The sequence below is a fragment of the Narcine bancroftii genome, chromosome 6 (assembly GCF_036971445.1).
Source record: "Narcine bancroftii isolate sNarBan1 chromosome 6, sNarBan1.hap1, whole genome shotgun sequence".
NCBI classification, from domain to species: domain Eukaryota; kingdom Metazoa; phylum Chordata; class Chondrichthyes; order Torpediniformes; family Narcinidae; genus Narcine; species Narcine bancroftii.
The window spans coordinates 147926538-147952886 of record NC_091474.1 but is presented as its reverse complement, the minus strand read 5'-3'; the positions used below and the strand labels follow the sequence as shown (position 1 = coordinate 147952886).

Genomic DNA, 26349 nt, shown 5'->3' with positions numbered 1-26349 from the left:
AAAGATGCATGATAAAATTGAACCATTTGTGAAGGCTGCTGCAAAACTTACTGGCTGACTTTGTGGTAAAGCTTTGCTATGCCTTGATGTGTCCAATCTTTTCCAAGTGTGGGTAAGATGTGTCCCAAGGCATCAGATCTGCACAAGTACAAAATGCAACTTGTTCACTATTGCACAGGCAGTCAGTAATTTCAAAATGTGAGTATACTGAAACCATCTGATTAAAATGTACCTTGTAATTGTTCCATCAATATCAGAAATAATTATTTTGTCATTCCAGTTCCAGAGGTAGATAGTTCCTTCACAACGACATGTACCCTGGTATTGTGTTGTGACGCTGAATACAACATCATTTGGACCATCCTTTAGTTGGAGACTTCTCTGTAATTGAAATAAAGCACAGGTCCACTACTACAGTTTGTGTCAAATAGCTAAGGATCATTTGATCCATGAATGGCTAGTTTCTTTTATATGCAATATATAGGTTGAATGTGTTGCGGGTTAAATTATATACTATATAAAAATATGCATTTAAAAGAGATAGATTGGGGGGGGGGTTCAGTGTAGATCACTTCACAAACACAGTAACAAAACACACCTCATTTAAAATGCAAGAGCTTTGCTAAAGCCAGACATTCAGGTACCAGTGACTTTGCAGAGACAATGAAACTGCTTTAGAAAGAATTTCAAAAACAAGTGCAAATGGAAAAGTCTGGGCTCAAGTGCTGGTTAAAGATCTTTCAAGGATTGAGTTTGGAACCTTGCAAGGAGTTCTGGTTTTTAACGAGAGAGTAAAAAGACAGGCGATTTCTCTTTTGGGAGAGGGAGAGTAGTCAGTTCTATAATTGAGGCTGCAACATGACAGGCTTGTTGAAAACCTCATTTTGAAGATGGGTTGTGAGTTCAGCCTGTTGAAAACCCTTGTAGTTCTTACAAGAAGAAATGGCTGGCTAGAGTGTTTCTCCTGAAACAAGGGAAACATGAGGAACTCTGTGGTGACCTGGAAGAAGAGATTATATTTTGGAAAACCCATAATGGGGCAAGTTTCTTTGGCAAGACCTTGAAGTGACTGATCGGAGGAAATCAGTTTGTGTGTCCAATGAGCAACAAATATCTCTCACTAACCAACAAGAACCTTCCTGAGCAGTAACCATTTAACTTTAAGCACCAGAGCCTGGTGAAAATTCATAGATGTTAAATTCTGTGCACAGTATAAGAATTGCCTGATAAAGAAATCTTGGAGGAGTGAGAAGTGAGATTGGACTGTGAACCAAAGAATATTTCTGAACACACATTACATACATCTGCACTTAGAATTAGAAGGGAGTTAAGTTAATTGTAATAAGTTAATGTTTGATCCGGTTTTTATGTTTAAAGAAAATTAAAAACAACTTCTGTTTAAGTAGCCATCTGTCTTGGTGAATTTCTATTGCTGCTGGGATTTGGGGTCCTCTAGGCCCATTACAAATGCATTACCTACAATTACAAAAATTAAAGTAGTTCATTTTAAATCCATTAAGCCATAGGTGCACTATGCCATTAGAAACATTCTTGGTAGAACAGAAAATTATCTAAAATTCCAAAGAACTGTGGCTTTTATCTCTGAAGGATAGGAACACAAGGGGTTAAAAGTTGTATTACAACTGAATCGTAGAGAGTAGACCCAGACACCATTCCTTGGAAAGGTTATCCTGGCCTTGAATGAGGGTATCACATCTTTCGCAGAGTCGAGGATTAAAGTAAATTAGGGTCGCTTTCTTGGAATTTAGAATATAAAGGGAAATTTAAATAATTAGAGATGAAGGGTTTAATTCTGAGCTGGCTGGGTCATCCTGACCTAGGTATTACTGAACCACAAAAATATGGCATCAGACTCCTCAAACAATTAGTTTGAATCTGTTAAAAGATTTTTTTAAAATTATACAGACCTCGATGTACAAGCATTTTATACTTACCAGCTGGTCAGAGGTTAGTCGAAGGGACTTCACGTACGAAATACAGGGTAAAGATGGCAGTTTGAGATCTTGATGGCTCACACCAGTGTTTTGGTTGACCATTCTGATTTCTTCATCACTTGATGACGATTCATCTTTTAACCTATCAGAAGTTTAAGTGGAGGTCCGTACTGATGAGCAATTCAATTGGCAAGAGAACAAGTAGCCATATAAACATACTGCAAAAAAAAATACTGTCCGCCATTCAAACTTAGTTACCAACATCTATCTGATAGTGAAATGCTCTTGATGTGTTGAGCATTACTAATTTTACCACTTCAAAATATGGTTCTTTAATATAAAATTGACAGAGTTCCAAATGTCACAAAGATGGCATTGTTTCATTTGAAAGTTGAATTTCCCTTAAAAAAATCCTTTGGACAACACAAAGTGCACTATTTTATAATTGTCCTCCAGCATATAATGTCTATGAGGTATGTGTGCTTCATCTTTGTATAAATGGTCTTGGTTATGTGTTAAATGTGTGTAACAAAATTGATTTCATATTTGCAAGTTCTGGATACAGCTGAGTGATGCCACACAAACATTACGTTTTAGATGGCAACAGAAACTTTAGCTGTTTTCACAGGAGAGTCGCACAAGGCCAGAGGCCAGATGGTCCCCTGCAATAGAAGGGGTGATGGAGGGGAATGAAGAGCTAGAGAATCTCTATTGTTCCCTCACAGCTTATGCTGGCCTACTTTTGAGACACCCCACCCCCCCCCGCAGAGGTTCGCAACTTTTGTCTTTTCTCCTCATCCAATGTCAACATTTGGCACAGAATGTTCTGAATCAGGATGTGTGACAATAATTCTTGTTGCAGTATTAAAATATGGAATTTGACATATTTGGTAAGCCTGAGCTTCAGACTTCAAAAGTGGACGATTTAATCTAATATGTAATTTGCTCGGTTTTGTTATGGATTTCCATCACAGTATTTTTAAATAGTCTCAGTAGTAATTTACATAAAATCAAGTCCTTCAGGTATTTCATTACTAGTAGTATTTGGATAATTTGTTAATCTGGAAAGAACAATTAGTCCCAGAGGTTCCAAAAAGGCATTGATATGTCTGTTCACGTCCCCTTAAACCTAACAGCAACGACAGCCCTTCAATGTTGATGGCAGAACAAAATTAAGGAATGTGGTTAAAAGCAAGAGACAATCAGATTTGTCGCAGCTTAATACCTGCTTCCAGGCAGCGCTGACTGATCTCTTATATCCTGCCCACTTTGGATTTGTTCAACTTCTGGTTCCTGTAACAGAATACTTGGTTGTATGTGCTATCCTTCAAAAATCACTCGCAAAGATTAACATCCAGTTGAAGATTATTCCGTTCAATTATTGTCGAACTGCATCATTTTGTTCCAAAATGTGAAAATCCAAGATATCCTAATAAAAAACTCAGCTAAATACTGTAAAACTATGAACAAATATTTTTATCATTACGAAATGTTCCTCAGCCACTAGTGAATACTCAGCTGTACAATGTGGGGAAAAGAAATATCTACTTCCATCACCAAACAAGGCATCACAACTACTAGCTCTGCATTCAAATCAGTGATTTTCATTGCTGACACAATTAGATTTAGGTGCAAATGAAAATTGGGAATACTCTGCCGAAATCTATGGATGTTAAAATGGTTCCTTTGGGATTTTGCTAAATACAAATAAATAATTTCAAAAGGCATTAGGAAGATATTCTATATAAAATTTACTAATATACTCACTTATTCATTGCACTCTAATATTGCTCTATTTTGCATATGCTGAGAGTCAGAAAATAAAGAAATGATTTTAATATGAGTTATAATGCAGATCAAGAAGCAACCTCCTGCAGTTTTATGATCAACATAATCTCACAGGAGCTGACAACAGATGTTTATAAGAATTTGCAGCTGTGTGCTTAATGCCACAAAGGCTGTAAACTTATGCAAATTAGTCATGTAATGCTTTTGTTTGTGTACATTTCACATTATATAATTTTGCTAGCAAATGCCCAGCTATAGTTTGCTTTCCACAATATCTATCCTTTGCTCATGGTACCATGTTCTAACCTGTTTCAATGTGATCTAGCAACTGTTCAAAGTGGCCAAGGCTATTAGGAAACTAGAGGATTGGGGAAACTTTAAGGAAGCAGCACTAAAGACCACTACGGCAGCAATAGACAAAGAAAAGACAGATTATGAAAATGAATTAGCACCAAATATTAAAAAAAGCAAATGTTTTTGAATGTATAAAGCGGAAATAGGCGAGGTCTTGAGCAACTATCTTGGGTTAGTCTTTGCTTTGGAAGGTCTGGGTAACAAGCCAACAATTGATGGTGAGGAGGGAATGGGAGGTGAGGACCTCTATATAATTGCAAGTACTAAATAAGTAATGCTGGGAAAATGAGTGGGCTTAAAGATGGACAAGTCATAGAAAGACTGGAGGAACTCAGCCAGTTTTGTAGCATCCATAGGAGGTAAAAATATATTACTTGTGTTTCAGGCCTGAGCCCTTTTTCAAAGTATGAGAAAAAAGCAGACAGGCATCTGAATTAAAGACTGGAGAAAAAAAGGGGAAGAATGGGAGGGGAGGAGGTGATCAGACTTGCTGCACTTTGATTGGACACTTCGCTTTCATGTTACGTACATTGGATTTCTTTTCTCGCTCATACCTTGAGGAAGGGCTAGGCCCAAACATGGATGCTGCAAGACCGGCTGAGTTCCTCCAGCATTTCAGTGCTTTATCTGCAATCACAGCAATTGCGGACATTTGTGTTTTAGTCTAAAGGTGAACAAGTTCCCTGGACATGATGAAATGCATCCTAAGGTACTGAATTAAATGATGCAAGTTATAGTAGATGAGTTTGTGGTAATTTACCAAAATTCTGTGGACTCTGGGAAGATACCAGTGGATTGGAAGACAGCAAATGCAATCATTGTCTGAAAAAAAAGAGGGTAAAAAGGTCTGTAGTTAGGAAAATGCTTGAAGGAATAGCAAGACATCAGGACAGAAATTATTTTTTTGGACAGATGTTGCCTGAATTCAGGAAGGACATGCCATGTTTAATTAACTTCATGGAGTTTTTGAGGATATAAGAAGCGCAGTGAGTAGAGGGAAACAAGTGGATATAGTATACTTGGATTTCCAGAGGGTGTTTGATAAGGTGCCACATAAAAGACGTACAGATAAGAATGCATGGAATTTGGGGTAATGTATTTGCGTAGATAGAGAGTTGTTCAACTAATAGAAAGCAGAGAGTTATAATAAATCGGTGCTTTTCTGGTCGGCATTCAATGGTGAGCAAAATGCCACAGAGGGTCTGGAAGAGTAATGTATTTCAGATTTATTGTCAGAGTATATACATGACATCACATACAACCCAGAGATTCCTTTTTCCTCTGGGCACAGCAGAATTACCCAATTGGTAGTGCAAACAAATTAAAGAACTGTAAACAGATAATGAAGGTAAACAAACTGTGCAATACAGAGAGAACAAAAGAATCAATAAAGTGCACAAGCAAGAGTCCTTAAATGAGTCTCCGATTGAGTTTGTCATTGAGAAGTCTGATGGTGGAGGGATAGCAGCTGTTCCTGAACCTAGTGATGTAATCTAAGTGTGCTAATGATACAAAATTGAGTGGAAAAGCAAATTGTATAGAGGAGACAAAGAGTTGACAAAAAGAGATAAACTGAGCAGGGCAAGGGTCTGTCTGATGGAGTACAAGGTTGGTAAATGAATTGGTAAATTTGATCAGACTATGATCTAAATGGTGAAAAATTGTTGCATGCTTTTGAGCAGAGAGACATGGAAGTGCTTGTGAATGAACTAGTTTGCAAGTGGAGCAGGTAATCAAGAAGGCAAATGGGATGTTGGCCTTCATTACTAGAGGGACTGAATTTAATAGTAGCCATGTTCTGCTGCAACTGTACAGGGTACAGGTGAGGCCACACTTGGAGAATTACATGCAGATCTGGTCTCCTTATTTGAGAAAGGTTTGGAGGTGGTTCACCAAGTTGATTCTGGAAATGAACAAGGAGAAATTGAGCAGCCTGGGAATATACATTGGAATTTAGATAGATGAGGGTGGATTTTATAGAGATACATACAATTCTGAAAGAAATAGATAAAATAGAGGCAGGGAGGTGGAAGTTGAGACAAGAATCAGGGGTCGTAGCCTCCAGATTCAGGGGAGTAGATTTAAGACAGATGAGAAGGAACTGCTACTCTCAAGAGAGTTGAGATTCGATGGCATTCTCTGCCCAATGAAGTAATAGAGTCCAAAATTGAATATACTGAAGAAAAAATAGATTATTGAACAATAAGGGGAAGAGTTTAGTAAGTGGAGCTGTTCATGGCCCTATCAGCCATAATTTCACTGAACTTGGAGCAAGGTTGACTGACCTACTCCTTCTCCTACTTATGTTTTTATGAATTCCAAACTAGGATTAATGTTTAAAAATGCAATTGCACCCTTCCTTAGCCCAAAATAAATCACCATTGAAGCTTTTTAATTGATGAATAATTAATATTTATACTGTCGGAGAGTATACTCTCACTGCAACATACAGGAGTGATCAAACAAGAGAGATTAAAGCTCCTAATTTATGGTTATATCCAGCTTGATGTTTTTGTGATCACCACATTGTCAGTATTTGTTATCATAATACAAATGAAAAATGTTAGATTATAAGATCTCACTGATATCATAATGTCATTTGGAAGGAGGTTACCCTGAAGAAATTGGATTATGTGTTTTCAACATCACAGCAGTGATTACATTTTAAAATTTATTTCTTGGAGGTAATTTGGTTTGCAATATCCTGGAGTCATTAAAAACAAGACATTTTTGATTCTCCATAGAAAGAACTTTTTAAATAGTTTGAAAAAAAAAAGCAGCTCTCTTGCTCCACCTGGTGTCCCTGTGTCATAATGCATATAAATTTTCCTTTAAAGCCATTTTGAACTTCATCTCAAAATTTTAACATCCAAAATTTAAATTTGTAGATATTTTCCATTAATTAAGGTTTATTTATATGAATTATATTTCTCCAAAATGAACGCCTCCCTAAATACAATGCAGGAACTGTTTGCAGATGCGGAAATGAAGAGAACTGGATCATACAAGGATAAATTGAGCATTCTACAAGGAATCATCTGACTTGAGATACCAAGAAAATCCACACCCTCTGGCAGGGAAGGCTCCGATATTTTTTTTTCCAAGAAGAAGGTCAAAACGTAAAACATGGTAGAATGGTCCAACCCTTCATAACCTGCAACTACTGTGAGCACCAAATGATGGAAGGAAGTCATTGTAGAGCAAGTTCAGTGCCTTCCATCACCACTTAGACCCAGATTTTTAAAATCAAAATTCTGAATTTTTTAATGCCACAAACTACTTGGAGATGAAGTAAGAGAGTCCAACAGGGCTTCAACTTCACTTTTGGCATTGATTGCAAGGGCCTGTGTCAACAAGTGGTTAATTTCTCTTTAAAATTGCTTGCATCTTTTAACGGACTGGAGCATTAAGTGCATGGGTGGGGGTCCATTGAAAAAAACCTGATGAATTGCTGAATGCACATTAAATTTTGAGTCACTGCACTAAGACTCGTGATGAGGAAATCAGCAGACCTGAGACTTGCATGTCTGATGGCATTACTCAAATTCTATTTACACATCCAATTAAGACAGGAATAGCACAGAACAACATACCACTTTTACACTGGTTTTTCTTCCATGCCATGAAAACCACCATCTGCCACCTTTCTTGGGCATCTTTTCTTTAATTAGTTTTTCCATTGTTGCCTGTTTTTAAATGTACAAAAGTAAACTAAAGGAATAAAAAGGCAAACACAAATGACATATGAAACAAAATGCTGCTCTCCCAAGTGAATTAAAAATAAAGACACATACTGTGACCACTAAACTAATCTCTGCAACACAAAATGCTGCAAATTTGAGTAATGAAGGAAGGTAACCAAGGCAGGAGTGCTTGAAATGATTTTCAAAACAAATTTAAAAATGACCGAAGGAAAAGGAGGGATAGAGAAAAGGTTAGTTTTGAAAAGTATAAACATAGCGAGTGAGAAGAATAACATTTGGTGTCTAAGCAGAAGTAGCAATGTTACTGTCTGCATAAATATATTTAAAATTCTAGCTTGTCGACAGAAAGCTCCATTTACAGAAGCTACAAGAACTAGATTATTGTCTGATGCAAAATAATTTTGCAAGTTAAATCTCCTCAAGAACAACCCGAAAACAAAAATGTGGAGCAGGGAATCTTCTCCATAAATACAGGTATACCCTGCTTTACAAAACTAGAGCATTCCTAGAGAACCTTCCATCAGCCAAAATGGCGTAAAGCAAAGAAGCGATAACCATTGATTGCTTATGGGGAAATTTTTTGAGCATTTCCAGACCCAAAAAATAACCCTACCTCACCATACCAAATAACACATAAAATCTAAAATAGCACTAACATTTATTAAAAGCAGGAAGAATGTGATAAATACACAGCCTGTAAAGTAAAACTTTATTTTTTATACCTTCTAATGTGCTCCGGTCAGAGCCCCCACCCCAACCCTGCTCAGCACTGCCACCACCCCGGACATACAAGAATCCACACCTGTTTCTTCTACGCTCGGTACACTTACACACTTGGTCCAAGGCGGGGGGAGGGGGTGGTTACACCAACCCTAGTGACACCATTGGGTGTGAGATACTGGAGACTGGAATGTGGGAGAGAAAGGAAAAGGGTCATCTATCTATTGACATCTCATCGTAGTTCCTGGGAAGGAGCTGATAGGGATGCGCGTGCAGTCTCTACAATGGCTTGCTGCTTTCATAAAAGCGCAAATCCTTTCGTAAAAATGAACACAGGTTTCTTTGTAAAAGCAAATTTGCATAATGCGAGTATTCGTAAAGTGGGGTATACCTGTAAACCACATTTTTCACTGAGGCAAAGCAACACATTGAATTTACACTACTACAAATTGACTGATACATTTCTTGTTTGTACAGGTGTCATGCTCAAGACCTAAGTAATAGGTCAATCACAGAAATGCACCGAGAGAGAACAAATAAATTAAGAGCAGGAGGTCACTCACGTTGGCTCAGTCATTCACTGAGATCATGACTTATGTGATTGTCAACTCAACATTCCAGCCATCTCTAGTAACCTTGCATAACCTGTCTCAGCAACTGCTACACTGAAAACATTTGAAGACCCACAAGCCTTAGAGAAAGGATCAGTATTTTGCATTCGGAAATCAACTGCACAAAATAACAAATAGTTTGCCTGTAATTTACAATAACCTTCCCAAGTACAAACTGGAAGACATTGTGTATTGACCACATAGACAGATTATGCTCTACAGTTCTGAAAGTTCATGGCAAAGAAAGAAAATGAATTCAAATGTCTCTCGTATTCATACTAAACTGGTGTGCAGCAAACAAGTGAAAATTAAGCCAATAAATCAATATGCAACATATCCATGCCACCAGTACAGGTGGCAGAAGGAAACAACTACCAACTAATATTGTGAAACTGAAATAATTTCACCTTTTCATAACTTGAAGTTCAAGTGGAATTAGTTTGGAAGATCATCGACACTTTGTCATGTTTACGCAGGAATCACCTGTTAAATGGAGCTATGGCCAAAGAAGATGACTTGCATCCTAAATGTAAACTAGCTCCTGGCCTAGCGGGTTGTTATACGAGTTAAAGCCTGTGATCTGGGCTGGACTTCTAGGCTTATTCCAATTTAAAACATTTTCAGCCTTCTAATTCTAGAAAACAATCAAAGCATCTACAATACTCTAGTTCCTCCCATTTTCTTCCTCAAGCCATCACCTTTCCTAAAACAGTTTAGTGAAGCTGAGAGAAGCTCTCAGAACTATCACTTTTACCAAGTCTCATAACTGAGCCCTTTCACTCGCCACAGAATGGAATAAACAATCAGACAGGCAGTCACACCAACCTGAACATCATCCGATGATGTTGAACTACTGCAAACCACACTTTATGGTACATGGAACAGGTCCTTTGGTCCACCATGTCTCCATCAACTTATCCAATCTGCCTGCATATAGTCAGTATCCCTGCCAGTTCAATCTGGCCAAGCACCTCTTAAATATTGCTATCATATCCACTTCTAGCCCCAATGGCAGTGTCTTCTTCATAAACCTCCTTTAAACTACTAACCTTAAACATACAGTATGTCCCCTGCTATTTAACATTACCCTTTTATATTTATCTTTTTTCCTCTCTTGGCACGTTGTTAATTTATACTTAGTTTGTTACTGTGAGCTGCAGCACAAATTTCATCGCATCTTACTCATCATATGGCCTGCCAACTTTTATTCTCAATGCCCACACTATTAATTTATTTATCTCCCCATCCACATGCGTTGCAACTTTCAGAGTTAATGACATACTCCAAGGGTCCTGCCATTTACTGTACATTTTCCTCTTGCATTGTGCATCATTTCATACTTATCCACTTTAAACTTACCTGCTATTTCTCTGCCAAAATTTTGGAAGAAACCTGCATTCCACTAGCTTCCTACCAGCCACAGTTATCACAAAAGGGAGGGGAAAAGAAAGTATGAACAATAAATTGCTCAGACCTACAGTGTTGTGATGAAATATAGAAGAATTTGAGCAACATTTAAGATTAGCCTTGTCTATAAATGGTCTTCAATCCATTTCCTTAGGGAACAAACAGATATAGTGCATTTACAAGACCCCAGTGAAGAAAGTGCAGCATTCCTTGAATATAACCACCCCAAAACTGAAACATAATTGTAAATAATTAAATCCTGTGTCCCTTTTGCAAGTCACCTTCTTCTTCTTTGGCTTGGCTTCGCGGACGAAGATTTATGGAGGGGTAAATGTCCACGTCAGCTGCAGGCTCGTTTGTGGCTGACAAGTCCGATGCGGGACAGGCAGACACGGTTGCAGCGGCTGCAGGGGAAAATTGGTGGGTTGGGGTTTGGGTGTTGGGTTTTTCCTCCTTTGTCTTTTGTCAGTGAGGTGGGCTCTGCGGTCTTCTTCAAAGGAGGTTGCTGCCCGCTGAACTGTGAGGCGCCAAGATGCGCGGTTTGAGGCGATATCAGCCCACTGGCGGTGGTCAATGTGGCAGGCACCAAGAGATTTCTTTAGGCAGTCCTTGTACCATTTAACTGCTAACTCACCTTTGGCAATGGTTTCTGGAATGTCTGCATAGCGAGAAGCACAGGAGCTGCCGTTGCCCAGTTATAATACCTAGTTTTTGTCAGCAGAGAAAGACAGCATTAACTTCATTAACATATGCAAAAGTTAATTAATGTACCATTTTAAATGTGAAATGCTGAGGTTCACTTTACCCCAAATGTAGTCACTAAACGAATGAACAGCACTTCACACATAAAAGACACGATATAAATGTCTATTGTCATTCTACTAATTAATTATGATAAATTAGTGAGAAGCAATAGTTTGAAGTCAACTCATCCCGCTTACTGCCAGCAATTTTACATATTCTGACAGCCACAAAATAATAAGATAAAAGATTTAAAATAAAACAAATAATGATAAATAAATTTCCTATTGATTCCTTTAAGATTTTTGCTCATGTAAAACATTTGAGTAAGATGCAGTAGAGGGCAAAGGCAAATATTAATCAAGGAGGGCTGTTTCTAATTCATCATAGATTTCCAAGCTCTTGCAGAATCTACTTTCAAACTGTAATGCATTCTGAGCAGACAGTTGGCACAAATTCCTTACTTCCTTTTTCTGTCTGTTCTACTTACTTGCTTCCAATCTTCACCACCAGATTAGGATCATCAATGATCCCCGGATTCTCGGCAAACTCTTGATATGATACAGAACGCCCCATAAATTCTTCTGGAAGAACAGAAACATTTGAATTTTAAGCATTTTAACAGAATTTCCAAATCATAAGACATGAAGGGAATTTAATCCACCTTCACTCATCCATATAGAAAAAAAATCCCAAGGTTTCCACAGAGCAACACTGTTTCTGAAAACATTAAGGATTTGCCTCTGAGTTATTCGACATTCTGATCAAAGCTACAATTACCACATGAACATATACTCACTTAACCATGCAATTTCAACTAGTTTTCAAAATTAACTCTTACCACACTACTCCTAACCTCCAAGACCAGTTCTTAGATGACCTTTTCTATTCTTTGCCTCCAACAGTTAGTCTCATAGAATTTCAATGGCACCTTCTCTTGGATTTTGGCACCAGAACTCTTGCAATGTGATCTCTCAACAAATTATACAGTCTGAGCATAGCTTGCTCTGAATGTACACAGACACTCTGATTTTCTTGGCCTTGGTTAGAAATGGTGGCACTGACGTGGACCCAGGAGAGCGGGCAGTGGAAAAACAACGTTTCTCTGCAGGGTCCTACTACCCGGTTGTTATTGCCAGCAGTGCTCTTTAAAATCAGCTCATGCTTGTCAGAAGATCACAAATGAGGTTTTCAGGCACCTAGGGAGCATCAGACTCTGACCACGCACGGCACCAGAGCAGGAAAACATCACCCCGCCAAGAAAGAGAAATCTGGATGAGAGCCCTACAGAGTAGTGGATCAGCATAGGGTTCAGAGCCCAATTGACTCACACCAGGCTGCAGAAAATGCTCACGAGAACCAGGTATTGAGATCGGGATTTGTGAGAGTGCTGATGGCGAGCTGGGCTAGCAAAAGTTCTCGGGGGTTAACAGCTTCCTAATCGCATCATAGCTTTGGAATCAGCGGCATGAATGCACCATTGGGACAGACAGACAGTGGTTACAGGAGCACTGAAGACAAATCCACATAAACTCAGCATCTCTGAAAGGAGCACTCCCTTGCTTCTCTTTCTTTTGTTGGTCGGGGGGAGACTGACCCTTTGGGTGCCTTTTCAGCAAAAATTAACAAATTTACGTACATGACAATAAAGGAACCTTGAACCTTGGTAATTGCTGCCAAGCTTGAGTTAAACACGTTGATTCCACAACGTTCCACTCAATCTCTAGCAAAGTCAGTCCTGAAATGGGTCTGCCACTATGGTTCTCGCACTCAAAACTTCACAACTGTCATTGATAATTTTCTTTACTCCACCCACTAACGAATTTAGACAATTACTGTATTTTTTTTGTCATTTTGGACTTGCCTTCTCCCAAGCCTTTGATCTCATCTTCAAAAATCACATCAGACCACAGATACAAACTAGATTCAACGATACCAAGGAGACTCCATGGCATGTATGCCTCACTCTTTAGAGAACTCCTCCACATTGATAACTGGCAACCAACTGAATGAAATCAGATTTAAAGGACAATAGTTACCGAACATAATAAAAAATATTCCATGGAGAAGTAAAATCTTAAAAGACACAATATTCAAAATTGTTTGGATTTTTTTTAAAAAAGAATTTGATGATTCTTTCCCCCCCCCCCCTCATGAAATGGAGCATTTTTCTTTCAAGAGTTTGTTTATCATTGGCACGGTCATATCATTTAGCTGGATTCGAAGGTGAAGAGACTACTCCTTCAACTCCATATCATTTAGCTGGATTCAAAGGTGAAGAGACTACTCCTTCAACTCCATATCATTTAGCTGGATTCGAAGGTAAAGAGACTACTCCTTCAACTCCATATCATTTAGCTGGATTCGAAGGTGAAGAGACTACTCCTTCAACTCCATATCATTTAGCTGGATTCAAAGGTGAAGAGACTACTCCTTCAACTCCATATCATTTAGCTGGATTCGAAGGTGAGGAGAACTCCTTCAACTCCATATCATTTAGCTGGATTCGAAGGTGAAGAGAACTCCTTCAACTCCATATCATTTAGCTGGATTCGAAGGTGAAGAGAACTCCTTCAACTCCATATCATTTAGCTGGATTCGAAGGTGAAGAGAACTCCTTCAACTCCTGAGATCTTAGTCCAATTGCCGCTTGCACACATGCTGTTTTCACATTCACAGCAGCCATCTTAGTCTTTTTGATATCTTTCTACCGTTCATTCTGAACTTAAACAGAGTGGAGTTATGGATTTAAGCTCCTCCAGGAACTGGGCCAATCATACAAACTCAATTAAATAAAATTCTGTTTCCTCAACAGGAATTAAAACCTCACTCTCACCAAAATGAGGAAATATTAATGGACTCATCACAAATCTAATATGATCTATTAGAAATTGCACCTATTATACTTGATTTTTTGGGGGACATGAATAATGACTGATAAAACATACAAAATAAATCTCTGAAATTTCCTCCTTTTCCCCAAAGTACAGCAATTAGTGAAAACTTCAATTCAACAGCACAAACTAAACTCTTCAAGCCTACACAGCTGCATCCCACAGATGTTTCCATAATCTCAGCAGCACATAATCCACATTGGATCATTAATACCTACACACTTCCTTATCATCTTATGCATGTTTTTAACCACCTATTTTTCTGGCTCCTTCTCAAAGACATTAACTAATTTTGATGGGAGCTCTTCCACACATCTCACGTGGTTATCCTCTAATTAAGCAGAATTGTACAGTATATATTCTATTCAAGTCAGAAACATCTGTGGAGTGCATCCAAATAAATAAAAATGCATATTGAATTTTGGGGTTCATATGTAAAATATTTTTTTTTTAAAATAGAGAAAATAACCTGCTTCTGCTTCCTTAAAGGCTGACATATGAGTAAAAGCTGATATATATGGATTTATTTGGGATACGTAGGCCAGTGGTTGTTACTGAATTGATTCCTAAAGGTCTGAACTACAGGTTAGAAAGAGAAGTTCAAATCTCACTTACCTTCTGGGCTACTGAAATTCAAGCAAATCTATAAGATGATAAAACATAGGAGCAGAAATAGGCACATTGAGTCTGCCCTACCACTTAATCAAGTGCGGATCCATTTTCCTACTCAGCCCCACTGCCCAGCCTCTCCCCATAACCTTTGATGCATTGGCTAATCAAGAACCAATCCATCTCTTCCTTAAATGACATGGCCTCCACAACAAATTCCACAGGTTTACCATTACCACCCACTGCCTGAATAAATTCCTCTATTCTAAGCAGACGCCCTTCAATCCCGAAGTTGTGTTCTCTTGGCCTAGACTCTCTCACTATGTGAAAAAACCTTTCAACATGTACTCTGTCCACACCTTTGAAATCTTTCAATGAGATCCCACCCCTCCCCACCATCCCATTCTCCTAAATTCCAACACGTATCAAACTCTCCTCATATGAATACCCTTTAATTCCCGGAATCATCCTTCTGAACCTCTGAAACGTCAGCATATCATTTATTAAATGTGGAGCTCAAAACTGCTCACAATACACCAAGTGAGGTCTCACCAGCATCTTATAAAGCCTTCAACATTACATGCCTGCTCTTGTATTCTTTTCCTCTTGAAATGAATTTCAGCATTGCATTTCCCTTCTTCACTGCAGACATGCAAGTTTATCTTTAAGCTTTCCTACATGAGAATTCCCAGATCCTTTTACATCTGGATATTTTCAATTTCCTCCCTATTTAAAAAAATCTGCCTATTTATTTTTTATTGTTTCCAACATTGTATTTCATTTTCCAATTCTCTGCCATTCTCCTAATCTTGCCCAATTCTTTCTGCAGCCTCCCTGTTTCCGCAATACTACCTGCTCCTCCACCTACCTTCGAACATAAACCAAAATAAAAATGCAATGATTAGCAAGGATGCCATTAGCTGACAGTTTACTATAAAAATCTCATTTTATTTGCTGTTTTTCCAAAGGGAAAAAATCTGTCCATAACTGCTTTTTATGTGCAATTGCAGACTGACCAATGTCACAAGCCAGTAACCAGAATTAACCTAAAGCTAGTGTATGGGCAACCTGGAGGAGGTGAGTTGAATTTCCACCCCACATGCTATTAAAGTTTAGCATTCACAGGCACGCACATACATGGGCATTAATTGGCATTGTAAAGTCAAGGCAGATTTGACAGACTACTTTGGTACACTTGGAGTATTTTTTAAGTTACACATTTAACAGGCTTGACCTTGCATTATTTTTGTGCCAAAGATATAAGCCTTAAAATTTTTTTACCATTTGTTATTTCTTTGTAGTCATTCAGCCCACCACAGAGTGAAATGGCAATGGATGGCAAATCACCAATTGTATCAGAAAAGCCATCAACGCCACTGTCTATTCCCGAGCTTCCCACTGACTGTGGCGACTGACTTTCTGAATGCACACCATGCTCAGTCCAGGTTCGACCAGCTGTGTTGTTTTCACTGCAGAAGAAACAATGGCTGTATTTTAGCATGTCAGGAAATGTACATGATCAGTGAATTTCAAAAGAAAATCTATGCAATCATGAAAATTACCATTTTGGAAAATAAAGTGCTGCAACTTCAGGATTCATCTCAGTGATATCATCCAGGTAGACACCATCCATGCCCAGGTGATGACTCCGTTTATCTGGGAATATGGAGAATAAAATCTCTAGAACAACTGTGCGCTTAAATTTTGCTATAATTCAATTGGAAGATGATGCACCAATTCTGCTTCTATGCAAACAGGAGTTTTTCCAGACTATTTTCCTCATCTTCAAAGTGATATCATACGCTACAGTGAAACATATCTCGACAGAATAGCAGAGACAAAAGCTTACTTTAAAAATAAGCAGATCTCAACCTGGATCACAGATCTAACTGAACACACTTTTCCTATTACCACCACACTATCTTCATCTAAACTGCTACAGTTTGCAAAGTAATGGTAATAATAGCTTACTGTCCCGTGGAAAAAAAAAGAGAAAGGAAACTCTGGAGGTAAAATAAACTCTTTTAGGTCAGGAAATATCTGTGAATAATTCATTCTGCTGTGGGAACTGCACAAAAATGCAAAACTTTTCCAATGCAGTGCAAAAATAATTAGTAGGACTGTGACATGAGCTGTAAAAGGCTTTTCAAAAAAAGGCCTATTATTAGGCAGCCAGGCACCTGAAGGATAGCTGGACCACTGTGCCTCCACAGACAGCCTTACCTTTCTTCTTGGAAGGGGAATCAGTTTTACTGACTGACTTGATCGGATTGTCAGTGTGGTTCAATTCCCCACTTTCTGGAACCAATGGTGCAATTGCTGCAGAGGGTTCGAAGTGTTCTGAACCACGTGTGAAATTGTCCATAGACTGAGACAACATTTTCCTTGCTGTTAAAGGCTCAGGTTTGACCAACGGCGGTGGAGTTGACGAACTGTCACGAGAATTTACAAATGGATCACTACCAATTGCCCTGAAGTGAGTGTTTCCTGTTGGAGTTATGTTTATTCTGTTAAGTTCATTGATCTTCTGATGAGTGATGAGCTGAAAAATTAACAATATATGTTACATTTCATTATCCATGTTTAATATGAGTATGTCTACTACTTATTTATAAATAGTACTATATATGGCTGCATAAAACAAGTTACTGTATATGTTAGAAAAAAAGAGGACAAGAAACAGAATAAAGGGAACAACAAGTGCGAGAGGGAAGAGAAATAAGTATCACTTATCTGACACAGTTTGAAAACAGGTTTTATAATATTATACATAAACACTAAGACTTGCACTGTCAAACAGAGAAGGGGTGTCAAGAAGAATTTAAATTTCCTAGTGAAATAATGTGCAAGATGATGTAAGTTGAAATAAATTTATTAAGCTGTATTATTCATGCAGAGTGCACAAAATTTAAGATTTTAGGGTGGTAGAGGGTTTTAATTAAAGAAAGGTTAGACCAAAGCTGCCTTCAGTGAAGAACAGTCCAAAGCACATTCAAAGTATCAAAATCTGACAAGACGCCCACTCAATTACACTGGACAGCAAACATTTTGCTTCCTGAACACTTTGGGGTCTATTTCACAGATTTTGGCCTGCTGATCATGAAAATCACCTTCAAATGTTCCAATTACATATCGCTTTTTAGATATTGTAAAGGTGAAAATGTATTTCATACTTGCAAGCAATTTCTGTTTGTGGCTTTCAAGATGTTGTTTACTTATTTTTTGCTATCTCCTAGCAACATCTTTGCTTCAAGGTTAGCTAGCTTTTATTTGTTTGCTTAAAAGATAAAGATGCTTAATTTTAATTCCTTTGTTCTATGAAATGGAAGGAATTAGAATGTTCCAACAATTTTTATTGACCGCCTAACAAAGTTCTAGCACCATCTAACATTAAACAGCTTGTAACAATGTAGAGCAAATGATAATAATGTTAACAATGTTTAATATCATTTAATAACTTTGGAAAACTCAATTCAATTTTAGTACAGATTTGTTTGAATGAGTCAGCCAGCAACATTCTGATATCCTCTAAGGAACTGCAAAGGAAAATAGTCACTACACTTTAGTCAATAAATATGGAATTTAGACAATAGAAAGTTGGAAATTGGGTTTGGAATTCAGCCTGGATTGATTGGACTTTATTTAGAGCATTTTGAACTCAAGGAGGCACAATCGTCAACAACATCACCAAGGCCACTGAAGAAGCAGAAAGCCTTACTTAAGGAATCCTTCTGTGTGTTTATTGGAAGTTAGAACATAGTTTGGAGAAACTGCTGCTTGTCCTTTCAGGACTGTTTTGGTTTTGGAGTTTTTGTTGTGCACATTTGATCCCTGAGTGCGAAGGTCGGCTGGATGGAGAAGGTTAATATGGCAGCTGCCGCTGAAGCGGCTGCCCCTGAAGAGCTATGTGTCAAAAAGATGAAGCTCACGACACTTAGAGAAGAATTGCAATGGGGGCACTTAGATACAAATGGAGCTAAAGCTGTTCTCTTTGAGAGACTGAGCGCGGCAATAGAAAAGGAGAAGGTTACGGCTGCTGGGAATACAAACCCCACAGAAGTACTGCAAAAAAATAGCAATAGAAACTAATAGCCGCCACTTGATATTGCTTAAGATGGTGATGTGGAGGATGGGTAATCCAGAGTGGAGACGTCAGATATTAAGGTGACATCTGAAATAAAGGATGATATACAACCAGGTGATAGTGCATCAAATACTGGTAGCAGGAGAAGCAAGAAGTCTTCTCAAACAAGTTTCAGTGCTTCATGTACTGCATCTACACATGTAAAGGTTTGGGCTAAAATGGCTGCTGTTGAAGCAGAACAAGAATGGTTTAAGGATAAATATGCCTGTGAAGAATTAGAGGAAGAGAGTTACGAAGAGTGAAGCAACAAAGGAGGGAAAAGGAGCAACTGGAACTGAGAAAAATAAAGGCTGTTAATAAAACCAAGGGTACTAGAAAGCTGAGGTATCTGCTGCTTGAAGTAAATTATCTAAAGTGTCTAATGTTTTGGAGTCATGTTTTGAGGAAGGACAACAAAAAAAAGAAAATATTTAATACCAAAGAAGAGCCAGTGTTACAGTTACGAGACGTGCATGGACCCGAACAAGCCAGGTTAAGACAGAGTGGTGCTAAATCTCAAACCACAATAATGACCCCAGTGGATAGAGATGTGAGCCAAATGCCATCTTACGATGAAGAATACTTGCCACTCCCAACAGGTAATAGAAATCAGGGTGAACAAAGTAATTTGCGCTAAGAATGAGAAGGCAAGATGAAATGGCTGCATCGCTAATTCAGTTACAAGTCTCTCTCTTCTCTGCCCAAGAGATAGATTCCAGTTTTGATGGTGACCCACTTCAATTCCAAGCATTGATGAAAAACTTTGAACACAGCATTGAAATTAAGAGCCAAAGCTCAGAAGACTGGCCATATTATTTGGAACAGTTCACGAGTGGATAACCACAAGAACTTTTAATGATTTGCCATTATATGCCCCGAATGAAGGATTTGATAGGGCTAAGTTTTTACAAAAGAAGCATTTTGACAAAAAGCACAAAATTACTACAGCTTATGTACAGAGGTTTCTTTCATGGTCATCAATAAAACCAGATGACACAAAGGCTTTACAAGCTTACTCCTTTTATCTAAGAGGATGCTGCAATGTTATGGAGGAGCTTGGCCATCTACAAGAGCTTGACATGTCTACTAATATGCTAATCATTTTAAATGTTATCCTACTGGATAAGAGAACTATGGAGAAGTTCAGTTGTTGAATACCAGAAAAGATGCAATATAACGGCTGCTTTCACGGATTTGGTAGAGCTTACTGAAGACCAAGTGAACGTTGTCACAGACCCAGTGTATGGAAATAAAAGAGACACTCAAACAGTAAGTAAAGTTGAGAGGTCTAAATCATATCCTCAATGGAATTTTTTTTTAATAGGTACATTGGCCACTTCCCTGGCAGATGCAAATAAATAAATTAAGAAAAATGTAAGTTTGCCTTCTGTAAGGATAAGCAGGCTTTGGAAAAGTGTGCACAGTTGGAAAAGACGCATAGTGAGAAAAATTGCTTTTCTGAAGGAAAATGGAGTATGTTTTGGCCGTCTGTGTAAAGGACACATCAGCAAAAACTGCAAAAAGTGACTCAGCTGTGATAGATGCAGTCAAAAGCAACCCAAAATGCTACACATTGCCCAGAATATGGAAAAGGAACAAATGGCAAGAAAATAAACTTATGAAAACAGAGCGAAGCCTCAGAATTAACGAATGGTTTTACTAGGGCTGGTGAGAACAACTGCAAACTTTTAATAGTACCTGTGCAAGTCAAAGCCAGAAAGGAAGTGCAATAGTTCATAATTTATTGACCCAGGTAGCACTGTGTCATTTTGTATGGTGGGGCTAATGAATAAGCTTAATCTTAAAGGAAAAAAGTCAAAAATTCTATTGCGAACTATAGGTCAAGTTAAACAAATTGAAACCAATGTTGTTTGGGGTTTAGAGATCGCTATTCTGGATTGTAACAATTTTTGTGAACTCCCAGGTATATACACTTAGAAAACTTTGCCAGTGGATAAAGAAAACATCCCACATCAAAACAACATTGATCCATGGATGTATTTAATAAAATTCATTTACGCGAAATTAACTCCGAGATAGAGTTGCTGATTGGTTCAGATGCATCAAAGAGTGTGGAACCACTAGATATGGTAAGGAATGTGGGTGACAGACCTTATGCTGTCAAAATTATGTTTGCCTGTATGATTAATGGACCATTAGGAGGAAGAAAAAAGTTCACAATCAAGTCGGCTGTTAGTGTCAACAAGATATTGATTGTTAAGCTTGTTAGGCTGTGGGTGCAGTTGTTCAAGAATGACTTTCATGAGTGCCTCAGGAACAACCAAGAACCTTCAAAGGAAGATTAGCAATTCTTGGAATGGGTGAAAAAAAAAACTGCCAAACTGGTTAATGATCATTATTGCACTGGATAACCTTTGAAGAAAAGGGAATTTTGCATCCCTGATAATAGAAGCATTGTCGAATTGAAAGAGAAGATTTAATAAAGATTCTTCCTTTCATTCAGACTACACCAAATGTGTGTCTGACATGATATTTAAAGGTTATGCAGAGAAAGTACCAGATACCTTGGTACTTACCACATCATGGGGTACGTTAATGCATTTAACAATCCTGCCGATCTGCCTTCCCGAGGTTTGAAAGTCATCTTTCCTGAGGAATGAAATGTGGGTGTTTGAGCCTTAATTTCTTCTACAGCCTTAAAATGAGAAGCCTCAAAATCCTGATAAACTAAAAGAAATTTTACCAGAGGACCCTGAAATCAGGAATAAGACTGAAAAAATACTGTTTAGATAATGTGTGAACCAATGGACACAGTTACTTGTTTAATCCATTGTTTCTCATCCAGGAATCTGAAAAAGGCAACAGCGTGGATGCTCAGATTTAAAAGATGGTTTCTGAATCGTAGCAGACAGAACAAATGAACAAGCAATGATCCTGCTCAATTTCAATCGGATAACAGCAATCAAAGAGATCTACCACAAATAGAGACAGATCTTGTGACTCAAGAAAAAGGTGTTCTCACAGTTGAAGAACTGGTTAATACTGAGATGGAGATAATCTGCTTTCGCCAGATGAAAAGATTTGCAATGAAATTTCACGTCTGAAAGAAGGAATAAATCTTAAAAGGATAAGCACATTTGTAAACTCAACCCCATTCTGGAAAATGATGTATTAAGAGTTCGGGGGGGGGGGGGGGGAGGGGGAGAGGCTCAGCAGAGCAGCAGTGACAGAAGAGATAAAACATCCTGCCATACTGGCCAAGGATCCTTACATCTCTGATTTGATTCTTTAGCATATCCATGAAGAGTTAGGCCATTGATATCACAATGTATATTATCCCATTTACGCCAAAAATGTTGGATTCCTGTTGCCACTAAGTCAATCAGAAAAATAATGTATTGCTTGTCAGCAGTGGACAACAGCAGGTTGCAGATTTGCCCCTGGATAGAGTCTCTCCTAATGAACCTCCATTTACATATGTTAGAGTTGATTATTTTGGACCCTTTGGAGTAAATGCATGAAAGGAGTGTCATGAAATGCTATGGTGTTATTTTCACATGTTTAGCCATAAGAGCAGTTGAAGTGGCATCATCACTTGATACAGACTCCTTCATTAATCCTATTTGGCATTTTATTGCCAAGTGTGATCATGTAAAAGAACTACGATCTGACAATGGTACTAACTTTGTGAGGACTCAACGTGAATTAAAGAAAGCGCTTACGGACTAGAATCAGGATTAGATTGATGATGTACTACTCCAGAAAGGAATCAATTGGATCTTCCATTCCCCTTATGACTCACACAATGAGAAAGATTGATTAGATCAGTGTGAAAGATTCTTAATTCCATCCTAGATGGACAAAATCTTAATGAGGAGGATCTTTGGACAGTTCTATGTGAAGTTGAAGCTATCCTCAACAGTCGTCCAATCACTAAGACTTCTACAGATCCAAATGATCTTGAAGTACTTACTCTAAATCATCTTGTGCTTCTTTAAGCCTTTGTTGCCACTGCGGCAGATTCAGAAGAAAGACATGTATGTGCGGTAGAGTGGAAAGCAAGTGCAATTTATATCAGGTTTGTTCTGGAAAAAAATGGATGAAAGAATATCTTCCACCATTGCAGGAGCAACAGAAATGGTCTAAGATCAGGCACAATTTCAAGGCTGGGGTGTCTTGATCATCATGGACCATTCAATGCTTCAAAATTCCTGGTTGACACCATCCAGAACAAAAGAGGACATGTACATCAAGTTCGGACCAAGATTAAAACTGGCTTTCTGAACAGACCATTTACCAAAATATGCCTTTTACAAGAGGCAGAAAGCTTTGATAATTGACTTTCATTTTCTTTGGAAATTTAACCGATATATACTACTATGTACTATGTTTGATTTTTTTTTCTTTGTGATGGTAATTTTTTAAAAACATAATAATTAGGGGCCAGTATGTAAGGGTTAAAATGTATTTCATGCTTGCGTGCAAATTCTGTTTGTGGCTTTCAAGATGTTGTTCACATATTTTTGCTGTCTCCTAGCAACATCTTCACTTCAAGGTTAGCTAGCTTTTAGTTGTTTGCTAAAGAGATAAAAATGCTTAGGTTTTAGTTCCTTTGTTTTATGAAATGGAAGGAATTAGAATGTTCCAACAATTTTTATTGACCATCTAACAAAATGATATCACCATCTAACAATGTTTAACAGCTTGTAGCAATGTGCAGCAACTGGTAATAATGTTAACAATCAAAGATTTTGAATGTTTTGAAAACTCAATGTTAATATAAACTTTTGAAAACTCAACTTTAGTACAGATTTGTTTGAATGAGTCATAGACAACAACAACATTCTGATATCCTCCAAGCAACTATAAAGGAAAATAATCACTACAGATACAATCTATTTTTGTTATTTCCTCATTATTTTAAGTTAACTTCAAGCATGTAAAAGCTTGAAGTGCAACATATCATTGAAAATTCATTTTCTGCAATCGCACTTGGATTTCATCCCTGTTGATCTTGATGCAGTCAGTGTCATATATGGTGAAAGGTTTCACCAGAATATTGTGACCATATAAAAGTGGTATCAGGGCAACTGGAATTCATCAATGCTGGCCGACTATTGTTAGACACTGACACAAGAAGTATCAGATTCTGAGTACAAACGAAAATCAATGGCAAGACATTTTAAAGTCAGTTGAACTAACACAATGTGTCAACATCATTAAACAATTAAACATGCTAAATTCAATAAAAGTTAATTTAATGTTTCCCCAACTTCATATACAGTACAGCAAATCTGAAATTATCTTTGCGTTCATATTGACATTTTATATCATAATCCCAATTTTTTGTCAGGAAGCATACCTTTTGAAAAAAATTGTTGTCCAGTGTAATCAACAATGCATTTTTCCTTAACGAGTCCTGAGTGCAAAATAGCTGATAGCAGTTAAGCAACAATCCTTGATTTAACTGGCTGTCAAAACTATCAAAGATTTTGAATGTTTTGGAAACTCAGACATCTGAAAACATTCTTTCAAGGCTGTTAGCAGATGGAATTAAAAACTAAAATATTTTAAAACATTTAGAATGAATACAGAAAAATCAAATGCTCTCATTTTGCCTCATTGACACTCTTCATTTGGACAAAGAGGAATGGCAATATCCCTATACCAGTTTTAACCTAATGTGCATCAAGGTATTCCCCAATGGTCAACACCAAGAAACTCTGAAATTTTGAGCTCTAGTCACCAGGAGACAAGGAAAGAACTGCCAGCAAATTTAAAACTGTCAGCTTGCACATGGATTTGGTGATATTTTTCCAGGAAGATGCTGGCATTTCCCTGGAAAAATTGAGTCAATATTTTCATAAATCTGCAAATTAGAGAAAAGGTAAACCAATTGTTTTTTGACACAAGGCTTATTTTTGTTGAAAATGCAAAAACAAATGTATATGGAAACAGAATGCAAAACTTTTGAGAGGAAGCTAGATAAGCATCTTAAAGATTTACATTTTCAAGCTCCAAGTAAGGCACAATAGACAACACCAAGAAAGAGCCAGCAATGAAAGTGGTCATTTGGGACAAACAGCGTGTATTTGCATTAGGTCTTCTAACTCTCCAGCAATGAACATTGATAGATAACAGACCAAAATAAATCAAATGCTCTTTTTCTCATTTTATACTTAAAATATTTATGAATATGAATAATACACTTCCACAATTATATAATCTTGAAAATTCCTTTCCTGATACCTTGGCAGTTTGAGGTAGTTCTCCCCAAGCCCAGTGCATTTGCGTATTTATTTTTTGCATCCCTCTTTCTGATGGCTTGTTGACCAATTCAGAATCGCTATTAGGTGTTGGAGGGCGGAACTTTGAATAACTGAAAAATAATGGAGCAAATATTGTAAATAATAATTTAAAAATTAAAATTGAATACCTACCAGTGTGCTAACAGTTTAATAAAATTGCACAAAATAAATTTACAGTTGTGTATTTTAGTGGAAGAGTCAGCTCATAATTTTTGAAAGTGGGTCTTTTTCGATTTTTAATAAACCCATCCCAGTTTTCATCTATTAGTACATTTGGATACTTATACTACAAGAATTTATCAGGTTTAAAATGAACATTCTGACATTTTAGAGGTGACATGAAGAGCTGATTTTCCACAAAGCTTTGTACTTGTACCAGAATATTTTGCAGTTCCTTCATGGGTATAAATAAAAGATTGCAATTAGAAAATATTAAGTACACTTATCATCCATTAAACATGACAAATTATTAGCTGGTTATTAATACACAGATTAAATTGCACCAGGGGTGATAAGAGACTAATTAACCTGCTCTTTAAACGTGTAATTATTTACATGGATTAAAAGCTCTACTGAACTCTGAGCAAACATTTCCCTCAAGAATAATTCGGGGGAAGGGGTTAGTGTACAGGTCAGAGAGATATTGATGGAATGAAGTACATTGAGCAAGTCATCCCAGATCAGCAAAAACATATATTAATAATATGCTTTTGTATCTGAACATAAACTGTGGATTATTTCGCACAACAAACGTATTTCTAAATACTTGCTGATTTAAGTTTCAATGCACTTAATTTCCATTGGAAGTGATATTGATGGGAACAACTGAAGTAATTTTCAGCAAAGGGGATTATTCTTTAACCTAAAATGAGAAATCTAGACCTAATCAAATCCCTTCTCTCTATAGCAAGGTTAGCTCTGATAAATCAACAGCAAACAAATCTGTAAAGATTATGATTTAAAAATATCAACCTTCATCATCAGTAATGATAGCTGTACAAATGGTTATGTTTAATTATTCTTCCACATAAATATGTCCCGATGTAGACTACGAAGATAGCACCTTGTGGGAATCAGAATTTTTTTTTAAATTAGACATACAGCACTGTACCTCAACCCTATGAGTGCTTGCTGCCTAATTTACACCCCACTAACCTACGTCACGGTACTTTTT

General features: G+C 37.6%; 1 protein-coding gene across 6 annotated transcripts in view; it reads right to left on the bottom strand.

Annotated features, from left to right (window-relative positions):
- Positions 1 to 26349, bottom strand: part of lpin1a (lipin 1a) — a 122067-nt gene that overhangs the window by 19550 nt on the left and 76168 nt on the right. For 4 of the 6 annotated variants that reach the window (XM_069886327.1, XM_069886321.1, XM_069886325.1 and 1 more), the window contains 11 exons: positions 25117 to 25246; positions 17007 to 17325; positions 16346 to 16439; positions 16065 to 16270; positions 11771 to 11864; positions 11174 to 11243; positions 7691 to 7783; positions 3181 to 3248; positions 1956 to 2097; positions 233 to 381; positions 52 to 138 (listed from right to left, as the gene is read on the bottom strand). In XM_069886327.1, the coding sequence (XP_069742428.1) occupies positions 52 to 138; positions 233 to 381; positions 1956 to 2097; positions 3181 to 3248; positions 7691 to 7783; positions 11174 to 11243; positions 11771 to 11864; positions 16065 to 16270; positions 16346 to 16439; positions 17007 to 17325; positions 25117 to 25246 (1452 nt within the window). The remainder of the gene's footprint in view (positions 1 to 51; positions 139 to 232; positions 382 to 1955; positions 2098 to 3180; positions 3249 to 7690; positions 7784 to 11173; positions 11244 to 11770; positions 11865 to 16064; positions 16271 to 16345; positions 16440 to 17006; positions 17326 to 25116; positions 25247 to 26349) is intronic. The other 2 variants (XM_069886322.1, XM_069886326.1) reach the window with 1 other exon arrangement.